The 22,961-nt window shown below is 36.5% G+C and overlaps 1 protein-coding gene across 1 annotated transcript in view; it reads right to left on the bottom strand.

The window, feature by feature from the left end:
• NUP210 (nucleoporin 210) overlaps window positions 1–22,961 on the bottom strand; it is a 65,287-nt gene that overhangs the window by 10,901 nt on the left and 31,425 nt on the right. The window contains exons 15-30 of the mRNA XM_084530450.1: window positions 20,151–20,372; window positions 18,264–18,437; window positions 16,841–17,033; window positions 16,450–16,556; window positions 14,120–14,224; window positions 13,896–13,997; window positions 12,035–12,163; window positions 11,207–11,334; window positions 10,190–10,325; window positions 9,817–9,879; window positions 9,010–9,189; window positions 7,508–7,588; window positions 6,412–6,543; window positions 6,051–6,209; window positions 5,089–5,180; window positions 3,667–3,841 (exon numbers count right to left, since the gene is read on the bottom strand). Coding sequence (XP_084386576.1) covers window positions 3,667–3,841; window positions 5,089–5,180; window positions 6,051–6,209; window positions 6,412–6,543; window positions 7,508–7,588; window positions 9,010–9,189; window positions 9,817–9,879; window positions 10,190–10,325; window positions 11,207–11,334; window positions 12,035–12,163; window positions 13,896–13,997; window positions 14,120–14,224; window positions 16,450–16,556; window positions 16,841–17,033; window positions 18,264–18,437; window positions 20,151–20,372 — 2,178 coding nt within the window. The remainder of the gene's footprint in view (window positions 1–3,666; window positions 3,842–5,088; window positions 5,181–6,050; window positions 6,210–6,411; window positions 6,544–7,507; window positions 7,589–9,009; window positions 9,190–9,816; window positions 9,880–10,189; window positions 10,326–11,206; window positions 11,335–12,034; window positions 12,164–13,895; window positions 13,998–14,119; window positions 14,225–16,449; window positions 16,557–16,840; window positions 17,034–18,263; window positions 18,438–20,150; window positions 20,373–22,961) is intronic.

A 22,961-nucleotide genomic window follows, 5' to 3' on the forward strand; every position in this document is an offset into this window, starting at 1 on the left:
TGACAAATCACTTTCTGTATGTTCAGCTATATAACAGTACAGAGACATGGAGTTTTTATGATCCATATAATAATCCGTATTTTACAGAATCACAGAACAGCTGTGGTTGAAAGGGGCCTCTGGATGTTGCCCAGGCCAGCCACCCTGCTCAGGCTGGGCTACCTACAACCAGACGCCCAGAACCATGTGCAGCCAGGTTTTGAGCATCTCCAAGACAGACTCGACAATCTCTCTGGGCAGCCTGTACCATTGCTCAGCAGCCCTCTCAGTGCTTTGCTACCTTCACACAGAATTTCACATTTCAGTTTGTGTGCATTCCCTCTTGCCCCGACACTGCCCACCAGAGAAGAATCTAGCTTTGTCTTCTTTCCACCCTCCCACCAGATATTTCTTCATATTTTTCTCTTAGAGCACTGGGAATTGAAGCAATGTAGAAACCCACATCACACGCCTCAGAAGCTACATTCTTGTCATATAAGGTAGAACTGGTAAGCCTTCCTGGAAGGAAGTTTTCACTTCCTGGAAGTTTTTCCTAGACTTCCTTCCCAGTAATTCCTGAAGTGAAATATGCAATTTATTCCCCACTTTACCAGATCAGGAGTAACTTGCAGTGACTGTGAGTGTAAGCGGGTGAAATGGTTGCTGTTTCCCTAGCTCCTCTACACTAAGTGAGAAAGGTTAGATGATACAGGCAGCTTCTAACAGCCTTGGCTCTGGGAGAAGGTTTGCTCAATGAAGGAAACATGAACAGTAGCTGCAAAGGTGTTCCCTGGTAATCCCTGCAAAATAACATTGCAGAGACTACAAACTGCTGCCCCTCAAACAGGCCTGCGTTGGTCTAACAACAGTCTAACAACAGGGCTTCATGGTGGCAAAGAATACCACCCACTCACCACCTTCCCTCCTGAAGTTCTGTGCTGCTATGGTTTTTCTGACCTGGGCACACTTGCCTTGACCCTGCTGGTTGTATGATGCTACAGCCAGGCCATCCTCTGAGGCTTGGGCTGATAGAAGGTAAGTGCAAGAGACAAAAGCACTCAGGTCTGGCACCTGACAACTCTTAGCGGTCAGCAGGCTACATTTCACTGCCTTACTGCCCCTCCTCAACTAAGAGGGAAGTTATGAAATTCTGCTCCAAATTCTTTAGAGAAATCTGCCAGACTGTCCACATGTCCACACCCCCAAAGTTTTCTATTATCGCTTCTCTAAAGGAAGTTTGACTGAAGATAAAGATTTCACAACTTAAAAAGAATAAAATAAAATAAAAATTACTGTTCTTGCTTAACTTACCTAAGTTAACTAGCAAAATTACCCAATAAAAGAGAAATCTGCTCTTTCTGTTACAACTTTTGAAAAATAAATAATGGAAGGGTAGAGAAAGCAAAAAAACTTCAGACATATATAGAAAACTATTTTAAAAGAAGCCCTCAAGCTTATCTTGTAGGAAATTCCCTTTTTTTCTGACCTAAGAGACTCAGCTGAAATGTAAAACTCTGCAATCTGAAAATGTACATGTCAAAACATAAAAAGGAAAGAACAAATTTGGCCTGAAGCAAATCGCATCTTGGTGCATCTGGAAAAAAAAGAGTAGCTAAAAAACAGTACATGTAACTGGCTACTCCACAAGCTGATACACTGCACAGACATTTTGCCCAACTAGCTGAGGCAACAAGTTAGCAAAAATGACATTTCCTTTAAAGATCTTCAGGCTTGCTTTACTTTAAAATTTCATTTAAAACTGGCCTACATGGACAGCCGCTAAATTTAATATTGAGAAAAATAGTACTTACTGTTAAAGCATCTCAGTTTTTAAAGTATTTGTTATTTTAAGCTATGCTTAGTTTGCTTCCATGCTAAGCTTTGGCATACTGTTATCACTCCTTACTTCCACTGTCCTCCTTGACTTATATAAGATAGCCTTTTCTGAGCGAAGTTGAAGGTCTAAGCATTAAGGGATGCTGCTGCAGCTTGGTTTTTAATTGTGCACAGTTGTAAATAGACAAAACAAGAACTTATGAAAGGAAGGATGGCATGAAGGAGAATACTCTGCCTTACAATGACACAACAAGATTAAAGCTCATCTGCTGTTCCATTGCAAGTTTTTGCATGTGACCTTCAGCAAAACCACTCAAGTTCTCTCTGTCCTTCATGCATAAACAGAAGACAAAAGTATGCTCTGAACTCATGGGGTTATTCTGAAGTTAAAAATGTTATTTCCATAGAAGTAGAATAGTTTTATTAACTACAGGAAAATAAATCTGTGGTATGAGATTCTGAACAGAGACAGTTCTTCCTACAAAGCTTTCACAGACTTAAAACCAGTGCACTGACTCCACAATTCCGTGATATTGTAACTGTGTACGGAAAGAATGCACAAAGGGAGAATTTAACTTCAGTACCACTATATGCTGACTAAATGTCATTTGAGCCAACTCCAAAGTCATTAGATGTCTTTCACTAGCTAGATCCAGCAGTGAAGGGAGGAAACAAGGTCATCTATAACAGAGCTGTACGAATTTACTTGCTACCACCTCGCAGCAGGAGTGGCATTAGTGAAACTAAGCCACAATCTCTTTTTTCATTCTCTTCCCAGGAGACAAAACTGAATGTTATGGTAAAAAAAAAAAAAAAAAAAAAAAAAAAAAAAAAAAAAAGAGAGAGAGAGAGAGAAAGAAAAAACACAATCAAGCCATTTCAAAGTGATTACAATAATTAAACCTACAAATAATTTAAAGTCAGTACTTGAATTAAATATGTTTCTCTTTTATCTGGGACATACTGGAAACATGCTGACAGAGTAAAAAAGGATTAGAAGAGGTGGAGCAGTGGGTATCTCAAAGCTCATGTTGCCAGATGAAGAAAGTTCTTGGGACAAGGACTTCTGAACAGAAATGAAGTGCCCTAAGCATCCAATAAGATGTATTATACTTCATATAACAGCATTTAGTTTAACAGATGATATCTGGGGAAAGAAAGAAATTTTGTTGGCCTGAAACCAAACTGTCAAGTTTTGCTACATATTTGTATTTCCTTAAAGAATCCCTATTTCAGTGTAGTTTAGGCACACAGCATCCTTGGACGTGCTCCTTGCCAGCTCACCAAACACAGGGAGCTTATTGCTTCTGCTATGTCTTCTCATGCAGAGGCTCTCATTATGTAAAAGCTAAATGGTTAGGAAACAGCATAGAAAATTAAATGTGGGGGCTCTACAGTTACTACTGGTATCTAGAAAATCTAGGTATCATACACAGCATCTCTAGTAAGGTATTTATGTTCATTACTGCAGATGACATTTACTTTTTTCACTTATTGCATGCTTATAACAGTAATATATTTTTTCACTTATTGCATGCTTATAACAGTAATATATTTTTTATTATTTATTTGAACTTCTGTAGAATGTTTAGGATTTTTTTTAAAGGTATGTGCACCCAAAGACTTTTTGTAAGATGTACCATATTTAAGAATTTGGTGGGATTTAATCTGTATCTAGCTTGTACACTGAACTTTTTTTTCAAAGCCCAAAGCTATTAATTCCTATACATTTTTCAGAAAGGAAATTCATAACATGCATTTAACTGACTCTGATGCAGTAATAAAAATATCCTACTAACAGAAAACTACGTCAGTTATAACTCCGACTAAAGAGAAAGAGAAAAATATTACCTTAACAGCAGCTACAATGGTCTGGTTAATCCCAAACGATTCTTGTGAAATTACTTCAATTGTTGATAACCCTATCAAAGACCCAGAATTAAGGACACCTCTTTCATCAATTTTTACAACAGGAACTTTATCTGGTCCATCCAGGACACGGTAACTCAGGGAAGCCACTCGGTCCCTTAAGGAAAAAAACAAACAAATAAAGCCACACACACACAAAAAAAACAAAAACAAAAACAAACAAACAAAAAAAAACCAGGGAACTCATGTAAATAAGTAAAACCATATTTATACCAATATATTATACAAATCTAAGACAGAATCATAGAATAGCCCTAATCTGGTATGCTTTTTTCTAAATCTTTGCAATATAAACTGAGAAGAATGTGTTCTAATCTAAAAAAGAAAAGATCCAGTTCTGTTGCAAGCTTACTTAGACAAAGTCTCATCTGGGTTTATGCATTTACTAAAACCTAGTTGTTGCCCATTGCCAATCAGTGTTATCATTTCTTGATGTAAACTTGATTCCAAACAATAATGGGAAAGGCTACTACTACATGCAGCTTCTGTAGTCATTTTCTGTAAATGATATTTAGAGGCAGATACTCTGCCAGGGTCAATGCTGGTATTAAAGACAAAGTCAGGGACATGATTAAGTGGATCTCATCAGTTTCCAGGAAATGGTTTTGTAGACAAGGTTAAATTTTGGAGTAACTCTCACCATGGTATTTGCATATTAATCAAGTGAGCAAATACATAAACTCATTAGTTGGCATTCTGAGACATTAGCTGCTTTTAAAGTATCACTTACCACAACTTCCGAAACACTATAACTGTTTTTCTTTTCCTCCTAAGCTTCTCCATCCAGATAGAAATAGCCTACTTTATTCTAAGAAGCCTCGTATTCAAGCTGTATTTTAGCAGCTCTTTTTCTGGCAACAGTGCAATTTTTTTGGTGGTAAAGTTCAGACATAGGGGCTGCAATAGTAGATAGTGAAGATACTGGGAAAAAAAGTTTACAAATTGCTATATAGCAAATTAATCACTAAATAATCAGAATAAACTGCTTAGAAGAGCAACCAAATATCAAGCCCAAAACAAGCCTGCAAACAGGCTATAAAAATGTTATCTCATTTGGGAAGGACATTTTAATCTCAAAATCTAGCCATAGCCTCTGTGTGAGACATGCAGAGAACTATTTTCTATAGAGCTTTCATTGCCTATAAAAACTCTGGTGGAAGCATGCAACTGCTTTAACTGGCTCTACATCTTTCAAAAATAAGGATCTAAAAGTTCCAAATATCAAATAAATTATCAAGCTATTATCTAACCAACACAAGATTTGAAAGAAACCAAGAGAAGAGATAAGATACAGTTTTGATAAACTGTTGACACAAATCAGAGTATGAAAAAACAGTCTCTAACCTGTTCGTCTGAAGTTTAATAAAGGAATTTGGTGACATTAAGATCTGTTCTGTTTCCACTTCTGGAGTGACTAGATGAAGTTTTTCATATACCTGGAAAATAAAAGGCACTTTAGCCTACTGCTGTGCACAGCAAGCCATTTATTTTATCTTCAAAACAAAACAAAAAAAACATAATCTTATATATAACATTTTATGTTATTTAAGTTAAACGCCAGAAAATTAAACATGAATATTTGAGAATGTGATACACACTATCTTTTAAAAATTATTCTGAAGAGCATTTATTTCTATGGCTATATTGACAGTACCAAGCAGTTTGAACAGAGAAGCAGATTTGTCAAGTGAAGCAGTGCTGGAGACCCCACGTTGTCCCAGATTATTTTAGACAACCCCTAGTGTGATCCTATGGATGGAACATCCACAGAGGTGCATTCCTCAAACACATCTTCCAGTTTTTGTTCCACATAAAGCAATCCAGTTCACATACTTTGAAACTGTTCTTCAAAGCATGGTAAGTGGAAACAATGTGAGATTTATTTCAAAAGTTAATTCCTGATCCAAGCTGACACACTTGCATAAACATACAAGATAACCACTAGATACAAGAAGTATTCAAAACTTCAGAAGTACCTCCATGCAAGGAGATATTACAGAACCAAGGTTTTCATACAACTCTAACATTGCTTACCTGCAAAAAGTAAAAGTCACCTCAGTTTCAGGTGGTCTACACCAAACCTAAACTCCTGAATTCAGGCATTACACCAGTGCGTAGCTATTCAGTGCAAAAACCTGCCAACAGATGGAACTTGCAGGTTTCCAAATACAGGAACGTTATACAACAGTAAGGGCTCAAAGATGAGCCAAGGTCAGAACAACATTTTTGCATTTAAAATTCCCGACTTCAAATACGGGCTTAAATTTAGCTCTGAAATATTAGAAAATTACACAACATCATCATACCTGAATTTGGATTTCATCAGACAGTTCTCTTGCCATGTTGTAAAACTGGTTAGCTGCAGGATCAAGGACCTTCACAACAACTTTCAGGCCTGTTCTTCCCTTTACTCTGCCATAAACATCCATTGCAAAGTTGTATTTCGCAGGAAGCTGAAAAGAAGCCTTGAACAGAAGAAAGCAATCAAAGTTTTACTCATGGAAAGTTGATACTGATATAGTATAGGAATAGCCACACCCAACACTGACAATGGCTCTTTGATTTTGAGCAAGTGGAAGCAACAATATTTTCTTAATTCCCATTACATGGCAGTTTCCTTTTCCCAAGATACGCATACATACAAGCATGCACACACACACGTGTTACCTCGTTGTGTCTTGTCTTTATGTCCAGAGTATCCCTCTTTGTGACAGACCAGTGGAATGTTAACCCCGGCACTGCATTGCCAAACGAAAAAGGTGTCTGACTACTGGTGATGCCCATTACATAAACTGGCATCTAGAAAGAGAGAAACCACTGTCTTAGGTAATTCAAGGATGATAACTAAACCTGCACACAGCAAACAAACTTAAAATTAATTGATCAAGAGATGCTACTTATGAAGGAAACAGTTTGGCTGCTGTATACATTGCAAGTATGCACCACGCAGAAGACTTCAAAAAACAAACAAACAAACAAACAACAAACCACACCATCTTGTGAGAAAGTACATTTTGATTCTCTCTCATTTGCTACATGCTCTACAAAAAATAACTAGTACCAGTTTTCCAACATAAAAGATTAATTAATTAATTTGTTCCATTTGTAGTATCAAATCACTTTATCTTAGTTATATGCTCATGCTTTCTACATCTTTGCCTAGATGCTCTCTCTGATTAACTGTTTGCTCAGGACAATTACCTTCTTCCATATCCCCAAATTAAGACAACATAGCATATAAACACAAAACAGGGATTTACTTTTTTTTTTTTTTTTTTTTTTTTTTAAATCACCAAAATGACCTAAAATCTCTGGCTATTTTTGGATAAGTAACTTCTAGGAGAAATACAGAGTCTGAGTACAAATTATTAAAAACAATTTGAACAGTATTTGTGCAATATGTCAGCAGATATACTGCAGATTTTTAATATACAAAGGAAGAAAGCCTCCACTACAATTAGAATGAAGATGAAAGAAGCCTTCTTCAGATTAACTGATTAAATAATGCTTCTTCAGCAGGGCCTGGATTTCTGAAAATCAGTCATGTGTACAAGGTAAACTTGTCCCATTTTATTTTTTTTAACACGTTCAGCTCTGGAGCTTTGCCATTGAAAGCACATAAATTCCTGCATCAGCAGTGGTAACACTCAGAACAGGAGGCCACTCAGGGCTGGGGTGGTATTATCAAATTTTCTAGTAGGAGTGATCACAATGTGCAGGTCAAAAATTTAAGGCAATAAAAGCTAATCATAAATCAACTGACCTGTGTACCGGTTTTCATTCGTGTAATTGGTGCGTGAATTCTAACAGCTGTCAGCTGTACAACTTCAACTTCCACTTTGTCCTAAAAATGAAGAAGGTCAGGCATTATAAACATTTGTTGTGAACTGTATTTCACTTTTGGGATCCATTCACTATTTTGACAATAGAGATTAGATAATGACATGTGATTTGCACGTGACTCACTACAGAAAAATACAGATGGATATAAGTCAATATTAGACTAAGAGATTACAAAAGAACTACCTTTTTGGTAAATTGACGGGCATTTAAAGATGCCATCTAAACTAAAACACACACATACTCTGCTCATGGTTACTGACATGATGAATGATGGAGCTGAGAAATGACAGAAAGCAAGGGACTAGATCATAGGATTTGCTGGGAGACAGATGAATAATCCCAAAAGTTAACAAAACAACAACAAACACATTGAAATAATTTAGAAGGAAATAAAAACAGTAAACACCCAAGGTGATAATCGAAAATAAAAGGATGATATATGTCTCCGATGTCTTCTCTTCACAATATCCTTATATTCCTGACAGATTTTTATTTCTATTGTAGATCGTGGAGGAAATGTCCCTCCACGATCTGGCCCTCACTGGGCAGTAGAACCTTTTTATTCTGCTTCCTGACAAACATCAGGGCAGGATGCTGCTCCCTCATTACAGAGTGGATGTCTGTGTACAGGTATATATATAGTCAGACACTTTTTTTTTTTCTTTAAGTTACTTAAGTTTCTTCTTGAACTGTAGTGACATCTTTCAAGCAGCAGAACTCTGTAGTATGCTGCAGCCTTCCTCCCTTGACCTCAAATGAAGAGCCATAAGCTCTGGCACAGCACATGCTGCTCTTAGTATCATGCAAGTCCCAGGAACCTGTGCTCCCTGTAGGCCTGCTCAACAGCTTCCACACACTCTGCTAGTAGCAAGTTATATGGACACAGACTTCAGTGGAATTCAGAGATTCATTGCTTGAACTCCACAGACTGGTTTAAACCACAGCACAAGACCATGTTATTCTCCATGGCCTGCCTATAGCTTAAGAGACAACAGATTGCTTAGGCAAGTTACCTTCTGACATCTACTGACATAAGATGCTGCTAAACCGTATTTTTCTTCTTTGTGTTGCCTTAACCTTCTGCTGTTTTAGAAAGGCTTCTTTACACAGGCTTTTCTAGATTTAAAAATCAAGTTGGAAGATATCAAACAGACTGTTCGTAAAGTCTCCTTGGATTATCAGTAGAGCTTAGTGTTAAGATACAGCAAGATTTAGCACTTAGCTATCTACTGAAGTTATCTCCTTTGTCAGCAAACGCGTGAGCTCACAGAGAGGAAAAACCTCTGCTTTCTTTAAGGAGATTAAAAAAAAAACAAAATAGTCAAGTACACAAGATGGCAATATTAATGCAAAAAGACTATTTGATCCAAATTCATGAGTTGTTAGAGACTGTCAGCCCCAAACAGTAGCATAATACATCACCTGGGACACCACAACAACCTTCCCTGTCTCTGCATCAACAGCTTGCACCACTCCTGTTACTGTCCCATTCCCAACTGCCACTCCTCTGATGAGTCCAGCGCTGTTGACTGATGCAATCTTTTCCTCACTGATGGAGAAAATGATGTTGGATTGAGGTTGAGGGCCTCCTTCTGAAGTGATCTGTAATTAATAACACGCAGAACAACTGAATTTGTTCATCAGGTATTTGTTCTTGTTAATGTCACAGTGTACACCTTTCCCTGCTCAGCACCATAATGTAATCAGTAAGAAAAAGCTGTCTGAGCCTTTCCAGACAGTCTCAGAACTTATTTTGCCTGCATGCTGGTCCATCCATGATGCTGGACTGGGAAGTACATTAAACTAGCACAGAAACATACTGTGTGCTTTGTACACTATGACAGTTGGTGCTCGGTCTAGGCCAGATAGTTCAAGAAAAAAATAATTACCTCACTTTCTCTTTACCACACATGGTACAACTCTGCGTTCCTGTTTGTATAACTAGTTCACCATGCTTAACTTCATGCAGGTGGCAGATTTATTAATGCTATCCTGGTATTTTACACTGGAAAAGCTTATGCTCCCTTTAATGCCAACAAACACAAAACCTTTGATCCAGCAATACAGTCATACGCAAGGTGGTTTAAGAATGAAACTGCTCTCTTGGTGGAAAGAACATTCAGTAAGAACAGAGCTAACATGGAAAATTTACTCCTAAAAGTAAGTTGTACACATTTATTTTAAAAGAGAAATTACAAAACAAAGAAAATATGTTAGAAAATGTCTTACCTGGATCATGGCCCCTATAATCAGGGTCACTTTCCTTGGCAGTAGTCTAAATGGGGGAAAGACCTAAAAATGGAAATATGAATACGTGTCTTCATGCCATTTTAATCAGACAAATTATATCAAGATATATTACGTACAAGTGTAAAACTGGGGCTTTATTTGCGTAATTACAGTAAATTGAGCATGCAGAAACTAAACTCATCGTTTGCAGTTGAAAAACACTGAAATCTGAAACAGACTAACATTTGGGTAAATTCTGAGCAGAAAAAGTAAACAGATTATTCTGGCAGATTATAAATTAACAAAAGTATACTATTCCTGTGCTATCATAACAGATTTTGTTTACACACATATTTAATCTGAAATGATTTACTTCAATCTGTTGTGGAGCTGAATTGATTCTTTGTCCTCTTCTGTCCGTAACAGTTGCCATAAGACTAGTCTGACCTAAGGCCACCCCATGCACTAAAAATGCTGCAGTATGGTCATCGAGAGCTTCAGCAAGTGGGCTGTAGTGAGGAAATACAGTAAAATATGTAAGTTCATTGAATAAAGTACATGAATAACAACTGCAATGGACTTATTTAGTATATATCAGTTTCATCATAAGAACTATTAAGTAACTACGTAAATACCACAACTCAACATGAAACACAATGAAATGGCTCTTTGTAGCCTGTATTTCATTTTTAAATGAAATAGAAACAAGAGTGCTAGCTGGTGCAGGCCACAACTCTGCCAGGGAATCCAGTAATAATTTCACAGGTACAGGCAATTGTGGGACAGGCCTCAAGTACACACCTTAACACGAATTAATGGAGTGGGATAGATACAGCCAGAGAGTACTGCATGATGTATGCACAAACGAGCACATACTTCTCCATACAAAGACGAATGCTTTTATTATTCATTGTTTCAATAATAAAAATCAGTCCAAAAAGTTTTTTACCTCTGATTTTAATCATTGTGTTTAGAGCTTGGAAAATAGGAAGCTTCTAGACAATACAAGGATTTAACCTACCTGCTTATAAAAAGCAGCCAATGAGCTTGATAGCATGTCTCCACAAATACATTTTTTCACCTCATGTTATTTGCGAAGTCATGCCTTCCGAGATGCTGATGGCCCCCATGAAATGTTACAGCACATGGGAAGTTTCATAAATCAGCCAACGAGACTTAGAGGGTTAAGTTAAGCAATTTTTTGAGGACATTTAACAGGTAATCAAAACGTTGAAGCTCTACTTTAGAAACACAACTTTTGAAGTAAATGCATTATCAAAAGACCATTCATTGTATACCACTGTGCCCCCAAGCAAATATCTTTATTCATTTTTCTTATTCTGCCTATAAACATTTGCAGATTAATAAAAAAACAAATCCATGAACTTACACAAGTGAAACAATTTGAGATGCCGCCCTTAGTTTTAGATCCATGACAGTAAAGTATTTAGCCAGAAAAGGTTTCTTAGAGTCATCCAAAACTCTGACATAAGCCTTAACTGTTTTTCCAATCTCCACCTGAAATACAGTCAAATCCAGTCATTTTTCAACTATTTTAAAAATAATTCTTATTTATTGACATACATGTTTTCTTTTATTTTATATTACACTTTTTGTAGAGTATTAGAGATAAGGCCCAAAGCATAGATTAGCACTGCTTTTAAAGAATAATCCCTGCCAGCTACAGTTAGTATCAAATTAAATAAATGAATTCAGGTCTTTCAGCTGGCAAGCTGAAATTAAAACATCTAGGAATATCAACACTTATTTTGTATAAGACTTACTGAAGCTGGTAAGTAAAGTGAGGTGGACATTTTTTGTGTTCATTTTTAAAGCATAACATATGGAAAACGACCTTGGGGCAAAACATGCTCCTAAAAGAATCGCTCTCAAGCACTTCAAACAACAGGAAATGTAAATTAGTGTGTTCATATAAATTATGAATTAACATTGATGTGTAAATACAAAAGTTGAGATTGCTGCTGCACTGAATAGTAGGAGACACTTGATACTCTGAACGATTAAGACCTAACATAAATTTGGGAGGGAGAAACAGGTACAGGGAGGTAAAACTTTCTCTACGGTGATAGAGCTGTAGCAGAGGGCCCTAACCACTACACAGTACCACCCTGTACATGTCTTAGGTGTATGCTTACAATCAGCACAAGGTATCAGGACAATCTGGATCATCTACTAACACTGGTTCAAAGCTACTAACCTTGTCAACAACTCGGACGTACAGTTCCTGTATATCAGATACATGAATTTCAGCTTTAGCTGGTGCAGGGAAAGCCAAACACAAGTCATGAATCATTACAGTCACTGATCCTGGAAGCAGAGGATGCACCTACAATGTCAAAAGAAAATTCTACTATAGCATTTCTTATTTTCATTTGTCTGTCATTCACAGGATAAAATTTGTTTCCCTTCTAGGGCAGAATTAGTCGGATGCAGAAGTCTCCAAGCCTTAGACACAGATAATTCTTCCACTGAAGCAAAATTAAAGCCGTAAAATGCAGTTAAACAGTATCATAGTATTGAGCTAGTGCAAATGGCCCTGGGCAGCAACTGAATTAAAAAATCTTCATCTAGAAGCAAGTGTGACATTTTGTTATTCTCCTTTTGCCATCAGAATAACAATAGACAACAAAAATGTATCAATGAAACTTTTCTTAGAGGACAGAAAAACAAAATTATTAGGAAAAAAAAAATAAGGATAGATATTATGCCTGTAAAGCATTAATACTGCTTCCTAGGAGATTCTTTACAGTTATTGCTGGTGGAAGATCTTTCCAAGTGGGAGAACAATTGACTAGTCAGGTATTTCTTGGATACATTTTTTTCTTTATTTTTAAACAAAGAACTTACATTACACTCACCAGCATACAGCAAGAATCAAGTGATAAAGAAACAGAGCTTTGCTCACAAGCAAAAGCTCTCACAACTGGGCACCCATCCTAAAGTCCTCTCTCCATACACGTCCTCAAGGTCACACTTCCATCCTTTTGTCTGCATTACCTCTGCAGTTCTCTTGCAGTTTTGCCTGACCTTGCTACACACACTCCAGGGACAATTCTGACTATTCTCTCCACCACAGGGGCCTTCACTTTGGCCAGAGACAGCACAGATGTTTGGTGTCCTACTCTTACATACTCATGGAAAATAATTCTCTGAAACAAAGGGTGACTGACAACCAGGCCTCCCAATTCAAAGGAATTTAATAAAATTCATAGCATTACTTGGCAGCACTACAGGAGTAACCAATAAGAGGAGTTGGAACAGTTGGCATTTTGTTCTTTGAGGGCACCGCTCTTACTTTTGCCTCAAAATTAAAATAAAGTCCTAATAAATATCATCTGTCAGAATGACAGCCATTCCCAAGGAGGTTACTGATGCATACACTGGGGGCATACATTAACATGCATCCAAACAAAATGGAGAAGCAAGTGTGACACACAAACTTTATTTTATATGCTTATAGAGCAGCAAGGACAGCTGATCTGGACCAATAGCTTTGAAAGATTATGTAGGTTGCCAGCGCACTGAAACACAGCAAGGCTATCATATAGCTAGCTTTATTGCTGTGATAAAAGCTAATTGTGTGAGGACATATTTTAGTTCATTTCTTAGCCAAGACTTCCTTCTGCTCTAGAGTACACAACTGCACCACTGTAGTATTTTACTGTAGTTAATTATATTTTCCCCTTAAGAAAAATTGGAGACAGAAAAAAAACAAACACATAATGCATTCTCTCCTTAAGTGTGAAAGGGATTTCTTACATCTCCACTAAAAGAATAAAAATAAAATAGTGTAAATATGACAGAATGAAACCAATATATTACTACAAGTGTCAGATAGGCTTTGTTAGCTTTCTAGAAGATGTGTAATCCTGTTCACAATGCTTGTAACCTTTTTGTTAGGGGTTAGAGGTTGCACACTCTGAAAGTATGAGACTGAATTTAGAACAGTCATCCCATCCAATACCAATCCCTTTCCAATACTTGGAACACACACACGCACACACACACAATAACATTCAGATTGCCAAACAGACATAAAATTATGTTACTTCACTCACCAAAGCAACACCTTGAGTTTCCTCATGACTCACAGTGACAATGTTTGCAACGCTGGTATTAATGAAAAAGTATCCAGAACCTTCTTTGATGAACAGTTCTGCCTGCAAAAACAAAAAAGCACCCCAAATTAAATTGCATCTTGCTTGTACTTTGCTAAAACTGGCATCCTTACCCATGTCATAATTCTTGATATTCTAGAATAATCAGCAAAATAATGCATTACCTGTATGTCAGGGTGATTGTAAATGGAGACATCAGTAGGGCTGACTTTTACATCTTCCACTAGAATCAGCTCAATAGCAGCAGACACAGGTAGAAGAGGTTCATACTAAAAGAAACAATTCCATTTACCAGGTGTGACAGCAAATACTAAACATTAGAAAATGATACAAGTCTCTCTTATATGCAGGAAAGAATTCTTAAAGCAGATGAACAAAGAGCCAGATCTGGAGAAGTTTCCATTAATAGAACATCCAGAAGATCAAGCAATTGTTTCAGCTGCTAGCATTCTTCTCAGCTGCTAGCGTTCCTCTTCATGTAAGGTCAGATACAGGACATGCTATCATATTCTGCATCTTTGTCCAAGCTAAAGAACAAAGGCCTATTCACTCAAGACTTCACAGGATCAATTAACCACGTCTGACATACAGATAGGATATTAACTCAGAGACCTGCTTTAAGTTCATACAGAACAAGCAAGTGGAAAGAGATTTTCTTCTCTTTCAAGATCTTTTTAGGATTCTTCCTAGCAGGCCACCAAAAGAAATTTTTCCTGAAATTTAAGTACATAAACACTGGACCAGATGCAACTCTAATCATTCATTCATAACAACATTAGCTTGAAAAGGGAAAATGGTTTTCAGAGGAAGTTAGTATTATGTGCCCATTTCACCTAATGAGTAGAGTGATTTCCTTGATGTAGAAAGGATGTCATCTTTCCCTAACGACATAATGACTGTTCCACTTAAACAGCGAACAGTGATCAAGACATCTTAATATACCATCTATTAGATTTTTATTTGTCTGTTAGAAAAAAATAAGTATGGACAGTTTTGAAAGCAGAATATAGCAGACTTCTTCTAATGCATTTGAAAAAAAAGCGAATCATCTAATTTACACAAGCAACACATAAATCCATGTAACTGTAGCAGAAGTGATGCCTACAACTACACTTTGAGCAGAAAAGCTTTCTCCCAAACACAAAGACTACATGAGAACTTCAGTACCATTATGCATGTATATATCACATACTGAAATAATATGAACTTCTATCAACTTGATAGGAAGTTTAGAGAATTCACTCTAATGCCTAGATGTGAGAAAGAATATTGAATATTGATGCAATGAAGCAGAGCACATAAAATTACAGAATTATTGAAGAACACCAGGCACCCTGATTACAACTCAATTTTCTCAAGAGAAAAAGATACAAAACCGAGTATCTCAGGTGGCACGGAACCACCTCTCTAATCTAGTAACTTGAAGTAATAGTCAGTCCAAGATTTGGCAGAATTTGACTGACAGAAAACTGGGACATAGGATACTTCACATTATGAATGTCTACTTGTGACCCACTTTGGATTAAAAATACTGTAACCACTAGCGCCGTAATTTACTTTGTCTCAACTCTATATTTATGGTACATGATTCAGAACTGTACAGAGTCAAGGAACTACTTAAATCTTGCTTACCAAAATTGAAACAGAATTTAGAGAAGCACAATATTTTAAGTTAGTTACTATGCATGTTAGGGTGTTCCGCAGGCTGAAATTTGCCCTTAAATTTAGTTAAAATAAAACATCACCACCAACAACAACAGAAAAGCAGCTACTGTTTACATCTGCCTTCTGTGCTTATCATCACTACTTTACACTGCTGTTCTTCCATGTGTTAAATGTCTACAGATTTAAGTATTGTAAGGAATGGCTATTGACTTCTGTCATTACAACTCATTTATATGGCTAGCACCATATAAATGAGTATCCCCACCCTTCTACTCCCTGACCAATGGAGATCAAAGAACAAGAACATTAGTCGGAGCACAGATTTTACATACAGTTCATATGACAGTATCAGCCAGCTTTTGCTTTGCTTACCTATAACATCCCTACCCTGTTTTGCAAGTGGAAATAATACATTTGCCTTCCCGTGCAAAAACGGCATTAAACACATGGTTTGTTTGGTGAAGGATAAGTAGCTGAGCTTCACCAGTTCATTAAAGAAGTCTGGATTGAAAGAAAACTAAATGAAAGATGTAAAGGGAAAAGAATAGGACATATTCGATATGGATAGCAGAAAATAATGATGAAGACAAAAAAAAAAAAAAGAGCCATAAACATTAAGAAAATCTAGTGGTCTGAATCTTTCTTCAGAACTGGTTATGGAGTTGCCTTATTTTTAGGTTACTATGCACTGGGAAAATAAATATATAGAAATACTACACATTAAGCATCACAAGGAAATAATTGCACATCCTGCCCTGCCCACCCAACCCCTCGCCTCTCCCCCCAAAATAAAAAAAAAAAAAAACAACAAAAAAAGAGTTCTGAGTACCGGTATTTTTACTTTAGCTGCCTTGAGATGAGATTGTTGGTATCCTGTTGCAGTTGCAGAAATAGCAGTTGTTCCAGACTTGTGATGAACTAAAACAGTTTGTAAGCCTGGAACCAAACAAAAGCAAAATAAATCTGATTATGGGGCAGAAAAAGACAAAGTATAAACTGTTCACCTCTTCCATTTTCATTCTAAGATGACAATGATTTTCCTCACTAAAAATGGGCTTTTTTAATTTTTGTTTAATAATGCAGGCTTTAAATGCAAGCTTAGGACAAGCTGAAATATGACTGCAGATTACATTACTTTCTTAATCAAGATCAGACACTACCATATAGATTTAATTCTGGACTCTTCAAATAATGAAATGCTCATTTAAACTAATTTTTACCATGCATTTTCTTTTGACTGCTTCCATCTTCTTTCAGAATCAGTTCCATTGGCATATTAGGCTCAATATTAGCTAAAGACATTTTTGTTGATTCCCAGATAACATTCAGGGAACTGAAGTTATCAAATTTACTTCCCTGTTGGTCATAAGCAGCCAAATCCAATACTGGATTGCGATAATTTGAAACAGGAACCTGAAAAAGAATGAATATTTTGAACTGAAAAGATGCAAGGGGATTTTTAATCATGAAAAAAAAAAAAAATTATTTTGAGTTCTGTCACACTTATTCATCACGTGAGTCATATTCATTAAAATAAGCCATCAATGCAAAGTCATTAAGTGTACTTCAACTGCAAGGGGTTTTTGCTGTTGGTTTTGCTTAGTTTTAAACCAGTAAATTACGCTAAACCAAAACCAAACTACACTGCTCAAGTATATCATATTTGGAATTCAAATAAATAAAAAATGTTGCTATTAGTCAGAAGATATAGCACAAGATTTTAATGTTCATCTCGTGTAATGTGCTAGCAAAAACAGTGCACTGACATAGTCCAGCTCTTGACACATACATGTATAGAGCTAGAAATATAGGTGAAGTCTAAAATAACTTATAATATGCAAAAACTTCTTATCTTGCTATGTAAAAGAAATAACATTGAAAGATTCCTCAACTCCATATGTATTTTAGTTTTATGAAACTAGGATGACCTGCAAATATCCTTAAGCAATATGAACACAACAAAACAGTTTACTCGGCAGACAAGGTATGACAGCACTCATTTGGATACAGAAGAAAGTTTTAATGCTTGTTAATCTATACATACTTATTTGTTCATGCACTACCACCCATATTTGCAAAACTGAATAAACCTGATGTCACTGAACAATACACACTGCACATGCAAATGTACACTTGTAATAATAATGCACACTAAAATATCTCTATATATACTCAATAGAGTATTTCGATCAGAGTGAAATGATACAGGGAAAAAGATTATCCTTAAAAACAACCACTGGAAACATATATACTCCTCCCCCCCGCCTTTTTTTGCTGTTGTAAAAGTTCAACTTGCTTTCATTCGCTTCTCCCCTTCTGCTTAGCCCCAGTTTTGAGACAGGTCAGGTTCACTGAACCCTCACAGTGATTCTTTTGTGAGAAGACACAATATGTGTGCTTTTGCATATACTCCTGCTTTCTGATAACATCTATTTATAAATGTATTCAAACGACCACTGCAGGAAACTCACATTTAGACTGTTCTCTGCAAAAGCAGTTAATGATACAAGTGCTGCCCACAATCCTGTAGTTACTGCTACCCTCTCAATCTTCAAATCAACTGTTTTGTTTCTTATGTAGAGGTCCAAAGACTGATTTATATGTTAAAATAACACTTTTTTCTGTTTCTTTTCTCAGCCTTACCACTTGCTTGTTTTGTTGCAGTAAAGGGCAGGAGAGATCAAGCTGAGGACTTCCATAAACAGGAGTCAAAGTGAGTCGTGAAGGGACAGCACAGATAAGCTTCACCACAGCAGGCTCAACTGCTGGAAAAGGGTTGGTCACTGTGGGATTGTTTCCAACTGTTAAGGCAATAGCCTATAAAATTATGAAAACAGGAAAGTGAGGAGAGAGTAAAAGACTATTCAGTACAGGCACATTCTATTTCACACATCTCAATTATACTCCTCTGTCAAAAGAAACAAGCAAAATATGTTTCTTGTGGATTTATAGCACTATTGAAGACACAAGATTTAAAAGGACATGCATTTCAAGAGAAGTTCTATGCCATTATCAAAGTATTATTCTTGGAAACTTCTTCTAGGTATTCATGTTTACTACCATCTAGCTTGACACAAACAAACCTTTCATAACTTAAAAAGCTAACAGGCTGATTTTTTTTTCTTGTCAGAGTGAGAACAGAACAGCTCAAAGACAATATTTATAGCCAGCTGAAGATGTTCAAAACATCTTGAGCTTTATTTTACATGCCCTCTTAAGCCCTCAACAAAACAAGTTGGACATAAACACAGAGAAGATTATCCCAGCAGGCTGTGGCAGATCTGGTTATCTGCCTTATGTAGCCAAAGACGCACAGATGCTATCTGTTCTGGACAACACGAGGAGAGTCAGCCAATGCATTCACAGTCACAGGCAACAAAAATATATTTTGTCCTTTCTCAACCCCCAGTTACAGAAATAGAATCACAGAAACATTCAGGTTGGAAAAGACCACTAAAGATCATCTAGTCCAACCTGTAACCTAGGACTAAAGTCCACCACTAAACCACACTACTAAGTTCTAAACCTATACTTTTCTTGAAAACCTCTAGGGATGGTGACTGAACCACTTCCCAAGGCAGCCTATTCCTATGCTGCACAACTCTTTCAGTAAAAAATTTCTCGATACCCAATCTAAAATTCCCCTGGTGCAACTTAAGGCCATTTCCCCTTATCAGTTTGTGCATGGGAGATGACCCCCATCTCACTATAGTATCCTTTACGGTAATTGTAGAGTGAGATAAGGTCTCCCCTGAGCCTCCTTTTCTACAGGCTAAACAAGCCCAGTACCTTCGGCAACTCTTCTTAAAAATTCTTTTCTGGACCCACACTGGCTTTGTTGCCCTTCTTCAGGCATAAAATAGCTATACTTTGTACAATGTCTGCTGAGAAAACCAGTTAACCAATTTGGCAGCCACATTGAAACACTTAGGCCTCACAAAATTACAGGAGAAAAAAAAAAAAAAAAAAGAAATCAAAGCTAAATGCTTCATAAACTGACCAAGGTAGATAAAGCAGGACAAATCACTTCTGCACTTTGGAGAAAACAAGACCAGGTGGAACATGACTACAGCCATTCACATGACTGTTATTTGTTTGAATAAACACAATTACACTGGCAGATAACTTGGTTCAGAGGAGCAGGTCATACTGAAGAGTCAGTCTAGTGCAGTAACCTTTTGCTACATTCCTGTTTATGTAAACTGAAGCAAGCTGCAGTTATTTGGATCTATCTGTTCTAATGCATTCTACAACATAAGGTTAGTGTGACTTGGCTTTATACTGCAATAAACCCATCATAAACCACTTTATAACATAACATTATGAAATAACTCTCTAAAACCTGTACCAGCATCACAATGAAGAAAGTGCATAAACAATGTACTTAATGTGAGCTCTTTACTGGTTTATTATAAAAACTACTCATTATTTAAAAAGGTATATGGTATCATAAATCTGTCTGAAGCCTGTTCTCAATTGCCTTAGCTCAGCATTTGATGGAGGACAATACAAACACCTTCTGGCACTTACTTGCTCTCCCAGGCTTTTGCAAGATACTCTAACCCAATGCTGGATGTTATTCCGAGATGTAGGAAGTCCAAATAAAGACAGGCCAATACTTTCTTCATCCTCAGCAGTGATGTTCCTGAAGAACTTGGAAGGCTCTTGTACCCATGGTCTAGGTCCTCCCTCAAATAACATATCTTTAGAGGAACCCAGAGTCACTAAAGCAACAGATGGAGGATCAACAGTCTGGAATGAATGACAGTTAGGGATTAATGATTCTATTCACAAATACTTTGACTGCTCTTTGCAAAAAAAACTTCCTAGAAGATCCTATTTGTTGTTTTGATTGGTCTATGTTTTTTACTTACAGTGGTTTGTACATCTGATTATTTAAGAACTGAGTTGTACCAAAATGATTAGCATCACCTACAGCGATTCCACCCGGTCAGATTCTATTCAGTAGAATCCAAGGATGCAGAGAAAAGTTAACTATGTTCTAATTGCATCTCTTTCATGAAGAGCTACCACAGGAGAATGACTCTGAATATACTCTCCTGAGCACAGAGAGATAATACATTTTTTCAAATTTACAGCACTTTAATGAATTAAATAATATCCAGTTTTACACTTCAAAATTCCTTTCACTTTACAGTGCTCTCTCCAGCACAGTTCTGTGCTCATAATTGTTTTTTTACACAAGTTTTACTTCAAACCTCTACAAGAAATTTCAGATTGATGTGCATCACTGGGATAGACTGTGCTGTTTATCATCACAGAAATTAACCTGACATATTAAAACACAATAACCATTTGTAGTGTGCGTTCCACAACCCCATTTGACTTAGAGTTTAGTAAGAAAGAAATAACAGCTAACAAGAGATGGTTCAATTCTTCCCACAGGTGCCTTTGCGTAGGAAGAGAGAGGAGGCATGGGAAGAGTTGGCATAAATGTTCCTCTTTCCTCCCAGTTACTCCTTGGTTATACGTGTAATATAAAAGGTAATGGGAAAAGGTAAAGCCCAATGGGAAAAACAAGAGATCTAGTTTTGAGTGTCTGCCTGCCCTTTGACTTCTGTTTATTTTTCCTCACTTTTTATACTATAAATTGTTTTATGATAGACATCTGACAGAAAAATGCATGCATCCTCCATTTTGGGGCATCATAAATATTTCTATCTATAGAAAGGAGGGAAACGAACATGGAAATGACCATCCTACACTTTAAAGCAAAATTTTTCACTCTGTGAAGCTTATTTTAGCACAGATTTAAAAATTATCTCTATTCTTTAAGCACAGAATACGTAAGCAAAGATTTTTTAAAAGTGTACTTAATCTATTCTCCATGTCAGTATATTTTGGCTCTGTTAAGTACACTGGAATTGTTTTACTTTATAGATGAAAGTGGCGTTATAATGCCCTAAGGGGTTTGCTAGTAAACGTGAATGATGACATACATATGAAAAATATCCTGATTAAAGAGACTGTCTCATACGGCTAACAACAGAAAAGCTTACACACACTGCTCAGGGTGTTTCAGCATCTTCAATGAATTATACTCTGCAATTTAAGATTTTTGTCAGAAAAGCATCTTTAAAAATTAAAATCATCATTACAGTCAAGTCTGAATGATTTGCACAAACTTTTATTCCAGATTTTGGAAAAAAGCCACGGTCAAATTATTAAAATTCAGTTTTGCAGATTCAGTGCTTGACCTCTGAAGACACAAGTATACTGTTTTATATTTCCAAATACTGACCCTGTCCTCAGGTTTTTTTCCTTACTGTTTTTTTAATAAACTATCCAACATTTCTCTCATTTGTAGGGAAAAAGCATTCCTTTTCACTGTCATATATGAATGTCAGCTTTCCATTCTTGCAAAAAAAAAGTTTATATACTATTACAGCAGAAATCATAAACTACGTTTACTTTTATTTACTATTATGTACACAGAATCGTAACTGCACCCTTATTACCTTCTTAATCCAATTGTTAATTATTTAAAATGATCAGTTGAAAAAAGATTAGTCTCACATCATTTTCAATCCATTTAGCGTATACTGAACAGTTATTTTACTAATTGAAGTAGGCTGTTAAAAAAAAAAAAGATACACAATTTCTAAAGGATTCAGTTTCATGAATGAATTGTCTGGATGTTGTACTACAGTGTTGTTTTTCAGCATTTTACATACTCAAATTTGGTTATTTAACAACTTAATTTATGCATTTAATTTACCTGGCAGTATTGCTCCCTACCCCTGAATTTCTTACTACTCTTCCAATGAAAAGATGAACATGAAAGTAAAATAAATTGAAAAGAAAAAAAAAAAAAAAAAAGAAGAAAAATAATTTGTAGAAGTCAGGTAACTGCAAACTAACCAGAAAGAGGAACTCAGTGCTATAAAGCTTGCTATCCTCCACCCTCAAAATATCCACTCCTCCGCAGTTCACTCAGATGAGGGTTATTCCTATTAACTGTCCTGCGTATTTCTTCAGATGAAGCAATTGTGACTTCTGCCAAAAATCTGAAAAATGGGCAAGGATTTCAAATTCACTTTCCCCTTCAGAAGTTGAAAGAATCTGTTAGTTCACCACTGAATTAACTTCTGGGTTGCAGACACAGTACCTATGTAGACAAACTCCACTACGTTATTTTTATATACATAATAAAAAATATAACATTTACATATACACATATATGCTCCATAGATGACGATTAAAACACAATGACCAAAGCATAAGACTTTTCCTGCAAATCAACCATCCAACTTTTTTTTTTTAATCCTACTACTTACATAATATCAAGTTGTGATTTGTCACTTAAAGGCATTTTAAGGT

Source organism: Aythya ferina, assembly GCF_964211825.1.
Source record: "Aythya ferina genome assembly, chromosome: 10".
Classification (NCBI taxonomy): Eukaryota; Metazoa; Chordata; class Aves; order Anseriformes; family Anatidae; genus Aythya; species Aythya ferina.